This window comes from Hipposideros armiger, unplaced genomic scaffold (assembly GCF_001890085.2).
Source record: "Hipposideros armiger isolate ML-2016 unplaced genomic scaffold, ASM189008v1 scaffold_18, whole genome shotgun sequence".
NCBI lineage: Eukaryota > Metazoa > Chordata > Mammalia > Chiroptera > Hipposideridae > Hipposideros > Hipposideros armiger.
In genome coordinates this window covers 1,399,922-1,409,420 of record NW_017731368.1, presented here as the reverse complement: position 1 = coordinate 1,409,420, position 9,499 = coordinate 1,399,922, and the positions used below count along the sequence as shown (strand labels likewise).

General features: G+C 37.3%; 1 protein-coding gene across 3 annotated transcripts in view; it reads right to left on the bottom strand.

Moving 5' to 3' along the window:
• The window catches only part of RHOA (ras homolog family member A), a 59,950-nt gene that overhangs the window by 43,782 nt on the left and 6,669 nt on the right, over nucleotides 1-9,499 (bottom strand). The window contains exon 1 of one of the 3 annotated variants that reach the window (XM_019631854.1): nucleotides 5,753-5,837. The exons of 1 other annotated variant lie outside the window; for it this stretch is intronic. In XM_019631854.1, the coding sequence (XP_019487399.1) occupies nucleotides 5,753-5,771 (19 nt within the window). In that variant the 5' untranslated portion in view covers nucleotides 5,772-5,837. Of the gene's footprint in view, nucleotides 1-2,303; nucleotides 2,324-5,752; nucleotides 5,838-9,499 lie in introns of those variants that run through there. One more of the 3 variants, XM_019631873.1, reaches the window with a different exon arrangement.

Below are 9,499 nucleotides of genomic sequence, written 5' to 3'. Positions count from 1 at the left end.
AGCCGCTGTGAGCGGCCGTCCAGAAGCCGGCGACTGATGTGCCTCACCCAGGAAGGGCGCAATGATGGTGCCAACGTGGGCCAGTGAAGCAACGTCCTCCACAACTAGACTGAAGAACAAAACGACAGCAACTTGTCTGTCCCCTTCCCCCAATTCCCCAGCACTGTTCCCATCCCCCCAATTCCCCAATAAAAACCTTTAAAAATAAATAAATAACTTTGTTAAGTTATCTCCAAGATTATTAAATGAAAAAAAGATGCTGAGTATGGACACTGTCACACCATTGTGTTACAGTGGGATGTACAGAAATGTAGAACAGGGCTTGGCAGAGGTGCACAATTAATAGTCACCAAAAAACAACAAACAGTGCACTGACAATCCCTCTAAACAGACACAGAAAACTCTTAACCATATATCCTTTTGCACTGTCTGAATCTACCAATGGAATGTATTATGTTTTTGAAAAAGATTAATAAATTTTAAAATGTACTGACTTGGAAAAATCTACATAGTATATATTAGGCAAAGAAAAGGAAGAGACAAAGCAGTCCATATGCAAAGATCTATTTTTGGATCTGACCTCCTGGAGGCTACAAAAGTGTATTGCCCCCTCTCCCCAACAGAACTTCCCTAGACTAAACAACACTGTCCACCACTCTTCCCTACAAGGAGGTATAACAGCACTATCTGTGTTCAAGCACAATTTAACACTGCCAAGACCTGACTCCCCTGACTCATAACACTGCCCTTTATCTCCTTTAAAGCTAAGAGTTACACCCTCCCCAGGGAGGCCTACCTGGCTACTCCAGTCCAAATTGTTCTTCCTCCCTGAATTCCTATAGCACTTGGTCTACTCAGTGTTGTTTCCCAAATAACTATATGAACTTGCATCACTTAATACTGTGGGCACTGGTAGAAAGCTCTTGAGCCAGGTACTAGGGTTCAAAGCAGCAGTGAATCTTTGGGCAAGTTACCTAATCCCTTTGCGCCTCTATACCAGAATAGATAGGATAGTGGTAATTATTAAATGAGTTAACACAGGAAAGCACTTAGAATCAACAATTCCTGGGCCGACCGAGTGGTGCGTTGGTGGAAAATCAACAATTCCTAGCACTTAACAGCTAATGTTTAACTGTTGGATACTATCATTGGTAAGCTCCAATATAACAGCTATATCTTCATTTCTATATTCCCTACAATGCCTAGCAGGATCAAAAATAGCACTGAGTCAGAAGTATGTGTTCGCTAACTGAATGAAAGAAACTTAATCCTCCTAAATTAATGGATAAAAATGTGCTGGTATAAGAGTTAATTTTCTAACCTTTTGAAAAGAAACTCTCAAAAGCTCAAGTTACTAAGATTAGACATTAGCCTTCAAATTTACTTCCTCTAATTCACTTCCCTTCTTTTCTGGATTGGCCTTAGTCTTATTTTTCAAGTAGGAAGTTACTTCTTTTCAAACAACATACACAAGTTAACAAACCATTGTATATAAAACTCCCCAGTCCCTACCGTTCATGTATGAAAACAACATAAAAGAGAAAAAAAATTGACTAAATGTCTATCTTATCACCTTAAACATGGCGAAAGCCTGAGGAAAAGACTGGTACTCTTGGAAGATAGCTAGTAACTATCTTTTAAGACCAAAAGTTTTTAAGGCCTACAGCATTCCACTCTTGCATTCTAGTAAGTGTTCCCAGGCAGAAGAGAAAGGGACTGAAAATTGTGCATCACAATCACTGTCACCTTACCCTGTGAATAATCATGATTAGTCACTGAAGTTGGAGGAAGGTGTAATCATGTACACTCCAATCTCTACCCCATCGACAAATTCTGGAAGGGGCCAGCTGACACATGTTCTCAGAGTTCTGGGTGGTTTCTATCCACCTCCCTTCCCCACCCAAAACACTACCATCAATCTTACTTGACCAAACATTACATTTGGTTTTCAAAATCTGAGTCCCACCTTGGGTGTGTCTCGTAAGCATTCAGCATCTACCATATGTACTCAGTAAAATCAGAAATATTCATTACATGAACAGGTCCCATGCAGACTAGCCCAAGTAAAAGGTTCTACTAGAAAATAATTTCAGTTATAGTTAAAGACTACATTTACAGTAGTGTAAAGGACCTACACTACCCGAGTGTTCATCTAGGCTCTATCCTTACTAGCTTTGTGCCCCTTTACAACCAGTTTCCTTATCTGTAAGTAGAGGGTAGAACCTTCTAAATAGGGTTGGTATGAAGATTAAATATCACACAAAAAGAGCTTAGATTAAAATTATTGCCCAAAAAGAGCTTACCTATACTGAAAACAGGTCAGTGTTCAATAAATGTGTATCATTATTTACGTCTTGTTTTGGACAAATAGCAACTCCTTCCTTCAAATCCCAATTGTCCAGAGTTTGAAGACCAGTTTATAATATGGCCTGACCTGAAAAGAACGTTGTTTTTCTTAAAATGGAACTTTTACCAGTCTAACAAATAATTATTTGTCTACAGTACATGTCCCATGCATACCTCCATCCTACCCTCTTCTTGCCTATTAAAAACAAAAAACAAACAAAAAAACAACTTATTGTAGTTTATCTCTCACTGCCCAGAATGATAGGCCCACAATTCTTGGAGTCAAATGTTTCTAAATTCAGAATTTTTCAGATTTTAGAAAAGTAATAAGGTGCAAATGTGAAATATTCTGTAATACACCCAATAGGTTAAATGGTTCTTCAGTAAAATAAATGAATATTCACACTAAGTAGAATAAAGACTAAACAACATTTCATCAGTTCAGTTCAGGTTTTTGACATCAAGTGAGCTTGTGGTTTTCAGAACTTTCTGAATGGCAGTTATGAAAAGCCTCAACCCAATGCCAATTTGTTTTAATCTCAATCTCCCCCCCCCCCAATCCTTTTAAAGTACCCTTTCCAATGCAGCCTCCCATCTGATTTTTCCATGACTCATAAACATGCTGTTATCTCAAAGAAGTGGACTGAGCCCCTCCTGCTATTTCTCTTGGGAAATTAAAAGAAAATAGGCTTTGAGTTGCGGGTTGAGTGTGGTGTGCATTTAAGCTAAACTGCAGGGCTGACAGTAATTTAAATTCCACAACATTAGCTAAAAAATTTTTTTTTCATTTCCATTCTTTTAATTTTTAGGAATTGTTGTTGTTGTTTAGCTGAATAATCCTGGTAATTTGTTTAGGAACTGCACATTTTACAATACTTTCTCTTAGACTCATCATAAATCTGCCTCTGTGCAAAATTTTTAGCTTATTTTTGGCAGATAAGGAGCCGCCAAAGATGTTTGAGATGGTGCTACCAGGTTATAATGAATGCATTACACAGACATTTATTAGCCAAACATTCCTTATAAGCAAGCACAAAACAGTTCTCCAGCCAAGAACAGAGTAGAAGTAATTTGACTGAATAAACTATGTAGCTTCTACTGGATCAAGATCTTTACAATATTTTGGAAAGATAATGAATAAATTTCCATGCAGATAAAATAATCACAGCTTTAAAAATGACTAATTCAGGCTACTTGAGATAATTATAATTTTACCCCATAATTCTTTAAATGGACTAATTATGCAAATAAAGTAATGGTTACAGCAAGCTTTCTACCATTTCTGAACCATCCATGAAATAAAAGCTTTCACTACAGCATAGCTTTGGACATGACTTAATTTTTACTTTTTTCCATCATTCATCACTTTAAACACAGTGGACACAACAGCTTAGAAATTGAGTTTGTAAGACTTATCCTGTTGACATCCATATGCTTCAATTAAGTAATCCAGTTGAAATTTTATGTTTTTTATTTCTCTCTCCAAATAAGTAGTTATATTGGGTTGTGAGAAAAGTCATGACACATTTTTGCAACGAAAAACATAGAAAAAATCCGTCATGACTTTTCCGACAACCCAATACGTCAGTACAGACTGTACAGATGACTATTACAAAGCAAAAGTTGTCTAGTCTTTTAGAAACTAAACTTGAAAATTTAAAAGGAAATTTTAAGACATAAAAATCTTGTGAATGTCATTAAAAATGACCCTAATGTACATAAGAACTTCCATCCAACCCTAGGTTTAGACAATGTTAGCTTCTGTGGGAGGTGTCAATGCAAGCAGTCCAAAAGATATTTTGGAGGAAATCTGGGTACAAAATGTCATATTGCAGAAAAGGAAATACTACTATAAATCCCAACACTAACTTATAAAAAACCCAAAGTATACAACCACCCTTGGCCAAAACAATAAAATTATCCTATAACTTGGGTTATTAAGCCATGATTTCTTCTTTCTTTCCTCTGACCTGAAAGCACCCTGCTGACCTTTCCCCAACATAGATAAAACCTTATACTTAAGGCTAAGTCACACTCTCTCATAGCCTTCCCGGAGTACCCAACTTAGATCAGGCACCTCAGGTATTCCCCCAGCATCTAACATTTCTCTCTGCCCCACTCATCATACTCCTCCGAAGTTCTTGCCAAACTCCATTAGTATAAGAATCATATCTGTCTTATCCACCAGTGTCGGAGAAGTACAGGCACAAGTGCTAAGAGTTAAGTGTTGAAATAACAAATTTGAAACAATAAATTTCCAGGAGCAAAGAAACTTGATGTAACCAATTTGTTGTACACAGATTTTTATAAAGAAAACAGTTACAACAAGATCAGCTGTGTACACTAGTGGTGTGTCTACCTCCTAGGGCACTTGGCTTTAATTTTAATAGTTCAAGAATTCACCCCCACAGAATTCTAGAAACCCCTCATATAATCAAAACCTTCAATCATCTGTAACAAGGAGTGTTAAAACTCAGAGCCACCCTCTGAACCATTTACTCTTATTTTAGACAACTCTGTAAGTCTAACTGGCCAGAAGCTCAGTTCACAGCAATTTAGAAAAATACATTCTTGGGTGAGAAAAGGTGCAGCCTCTGACAAGAATGTAGGAGGCAGAAAACCCTGTAAATCAGGCCCAGATATATAAAATGGGGAGGGACAGAAGTGTGATTCAGGCCAGGCCAGCGTCCTAAAGTGGGGCAACAGACTCCAAAGATATTCCTAGAGGAAAGACCTTAATCACTACAGAGAAGCTTAAGGCTCAGATACAATAAGACAGGAAAAAAGACATCCATTACAAAAATAAGACAAGTTTTAAAAATTAAAGACGCAAGCTTCAGTTATCAAGAACACAATGATACTATTTCAGCAGTTTAAGAGCTCACTTTTTCTTCAAAAGCCATACCTCCCATACCCAAACACATATGAATCCCATAAAAGTTTAAAAGTTGCCCTTCAATGCATCCTCTTGAAGTTATCAGAACGATAAAACTGAAAATAAAAGTAAAAATACAGCCTTTTCTCCATAGTCCTAAAAAAAAAACAAACTAGAATCGAATTTTTGTTCAAACAAATAAACCTGGTTGAAAGGAAATGTATACTTTTCATAAGCATGCCCCACCCTTCTCCACCCTCCATTCCTGTCTTTTGTCCTTTGTTAAAGTACACATAAAATGAATAGGATACATACTGCTTCATTATGTCAGAGAAGAACACCCCTATATTGAAACTGTTTCGGCACAGTGGGCTGAAACCTGTCCTATCAACTCCAGATTCACCCACATCCAGGACTGCCTGGCAGAGAAGAAACACCATTAAACAAATGGGAAATTAAATTGAAAACATAAAGCCATTTATTTTGTTTATGGACTACATAGGAAACCTTTGGCAAAAGGGCCCAAATTACCATCTGTCCATTTGTTCATAATGAGCTTGAGCCTGGTACTGCCATTATTTGGCCATCTTGATGCCAGTTCAAGGGCCCTTGGAGATGAGAACAGAGGGCCTAAGGCACCTAAAGGGAAGTAGAGGAGAACGAAGCCTTCAATACACTACCAAGTGAAACTAATCTAGATTTAAAATTTTTCTTTGGAAGGGGGTAGAGCAAGAAACACTCTGAAGCAAACATACCTTCTGGCTTCCTAAATAAGAGCATTATATCGCCTACCTCAAAATGTCAACATTCACGGTTAACCTTAAATGGATGCACACAATCAGGATTTGACTTTGTGCAGCCCCATTCTCTACTGCACTGCCCCCAACCAGAAAAAAATGAACCAAGAGATAGCCCTACTGAGCTACCTAATGGCCTCTTGAAGTGTCTCAGCAATGACAATGCACAGCCAGGAACCCTGCATTCTGGCACAAACATCTCTATTCCTCTCAAGGCTCCACAACTAGCAGACTGAAAACTCTTCAGGGTGGGCCTGAACATCTATTTATTTATTTGTTTATTTATTTATTTATTTATTTATTTAAAGTGAAAGTCACATAAACTAACCTTTTTACAGTGTACAATTTCAGTGATATTTAGTATATTTGCAATGTTGTGCAACCAAATCTATCTAGTTCCAAAACATTTTCATCACCACAAACGAAAACCCACATCCATTAAGCAGTCAGCCCCCAGTTCCCCTTCCCACCACCGGGCAGCCAATGTGCTTTCTGTCTCTAACCTATTCTAGCTACTTCACATGAATGAAACCATACAATATGTGGCCTTTTGTGTCTGCTTCTTTTACTTAGCATAATGCTTTCAAGGTTCATCCATGTTGTAGCATATATATCAGTGCTTCATTTTTTTAAATGGCTGAATAATATTCCATGACATGATGTATACCACACTAGTTTAACCAATTACTTGTTGATGGACATTAGGATTGTTTCCACCGTTTAGCTATTTGAACAGTGCTGCTATGAACATTTATGTACAAGTGTTTGAATACCTGTTTTTAATTTTTTGAGGTATATATCTAGGAATGGAATTGCTGGGTCATATGGTAATTCTATATTTAACTATTTGAAGAACTGCTGAAGGGCTACATGGCTGGCTCTGGGGCTAAGTGCTTCTCTCACTGAACCCTCATAATACTCCATTATCATCATCATTCTACAGAAGAGGAAACTGAGTTACAATAGGGTTGCATTACTGTACAGAATCATAAGCTATCAAGTGTAAAAACTAGTACTTAACTGTCGGCCTCTCTCCTGAGTCCATTCTCTTACCTTAGATATTCTATTGCCTTCCTTTTTTGAATTTAATACCTTCAAAAGATAAACAGAGCTTCTTTCTAAATAACTAAAAAAGTTAAACAAGAGACTTCATCCAGAAAAGAACTGTTCCACAAAAAAACTCTACACACAGTATTTCCAACAAAACTGCCGAATCATGTAATAAAATTACCTCATGGCAAAAAAAACAAAAACAAAAAAACGCCATAAAACTGTATTGTAACATTAACTATCCACCATAAATGTACTTACTTAGGCTCTCAAAACCTAAATAATAAACAACAGGGTCATACAGAAACACACCAGAAAGGTGGCATAACGTTTGCTCTACAGGCCTATGGAAGAGACACCAGAGGACAACTCATCTGCGCCATACACCAGACTTGGACACAACTGCCATGAGAATAAGGTCAAAAACAATGTACATATAACAAAAGCAGAATTTTCAACCATATGCTTAAAGTCAAAACAATTTTTTGAAGTAATGGAGTTAGATCTCTGTGTTTTACAGCAGCTAGGAGCTTTAGAAAATAAAAACCTACGTTCTTTTGTCCTTCTTTATTGTAAAAGAAAAAAAAGGAAAAAAAGAAAGAGAACCCCCCAAAAACCAAAAAGACAAAGAATGTCAACTTTTATGTGGGGCTCACTATTAAAATGACAAAGTAGTTCGGAACATTTTCCCGTAAGTTTTAGGGACTTTCGTTTTAGGAATTATGGGCAGGATGCAAGGTTAGTAAAATTGGAAAACTTAATGGAAAATACAATTTCTGAACAATAAGACTCAAAGATAAATGAAATGTGCATATAGCTAGTACATGATCAATAAATGCTTCTGACTTCATGAATGAAGACCCTTCAGCGACAGTCCCAACACACAAGTGTGGATGAGGGTTGGCATGGGTTAGAAATTGCTCAAGAACTCTTCAGTTATAAAAGGTGATGGCAGCAAGTAACAGTAGAAAAAAAATCTCCAACCTACCATCTACTTTCTGTCCTCTTGTTGGAGAGTGCCATCTCTGCTGGTGCGATTTACTGATGATTAAGAATATAACTAAATGATTCCCGAGTCACTACTTACAACCCGAGAACAAATTCAGACAATGTGTGATTTACATGGTCTCATGTTATCAAGTTATTATTTCTAATGTCAAATAACGTTTTTAAAGGATGTTAAAATCTTAGGACCTAAGCCCCAACATACTAACTCCTACAGTTAAACAAACAAAAGACAAGAAAATGGAAACACTAAACATGTCATGTTTTTCTGATTCAGTCAGGCTGCAGTAGAGAAATTCATACAACTTTTTAAGCTTCCTACCTTCCTTCCTTATTTACCACTCTGAAAGCAGTCATTATATAAATACAATGCACTGATAGCCTAAAGGAAAAATACTCTTGAAGAATCCACCAGAGTTACAAGTATTTCTACTAAGGGAATAAACTAATATGCAGTGAGCACTGCGCTCTTTGTATATTATTTCATCTAAAATTCCTATTAAATGGGTATTATCTTCATTCTATAGACATAGGTCCTGAGGCTCAGAGAAATGAAGTAACTCACTTAGAGGTATATATACACACACACACACACACACACATATATACATATATATATATATATATATATATATGCGAATGTATATCTTCTATGGTAGAACTCCTTTGTAATTACAGGGCCATCAGCATTTCTGGTAATAATAATCTGGTTTAAGCAAACCTACAGATCAAAAGTGTAACTTTACTTTAGTTTTTAACACAATTATGTAGAAACGAACAATTAAGGAAACAACTTTGAAATGAGCCTGCCTTCTTATAAGGAAGGCATCAATCAAGCTACCCGAATACATTGCTCGAAGCTATTTAAGGAATCCATTTCAAGCCTCACGGAACAACAATGTACCATGCCCCATGGCGCTAGGCTAGCTGTCCTCCTATGACTAGCAGTTGCAGTGGGCTAATCTCTGGCCATGGATCCGGGCTTCAAGAAGCCACATCTTCCAATGTATCAGCAAAGCGTATCAGCACGCCTTTACAATGTATCATGAATCCCACCACCTCCACTGTTACCATTCCTATCCAAGCCACTATTATCTGTCACTGGATTTATGGAGCCCTCAGTAGATCTCCATGCTTCCATATTTGCCTCCCTATAGTCATTCTCTATAGAGAAGTCCAAAATATAAATAAATCAGATGATATCACACCCCTGCTACAAAAACCCATCAATGGCTTCCCAGTGCTCTCCGAATAAACCCTAAATTCCCAGCTCCTACAAGATCTGGCCCCTGTCTACCTCTAAGACTATTTCTTTTTTTTTTTTTCTTTTAAGATTTTTATTGGGGAATTGGGGGATGGGAACAGTGCTGGGGAATTGGGGGAAGGGGAACAGACAAGTTGCTGTCATTTTTGTTCTTCAATCTAG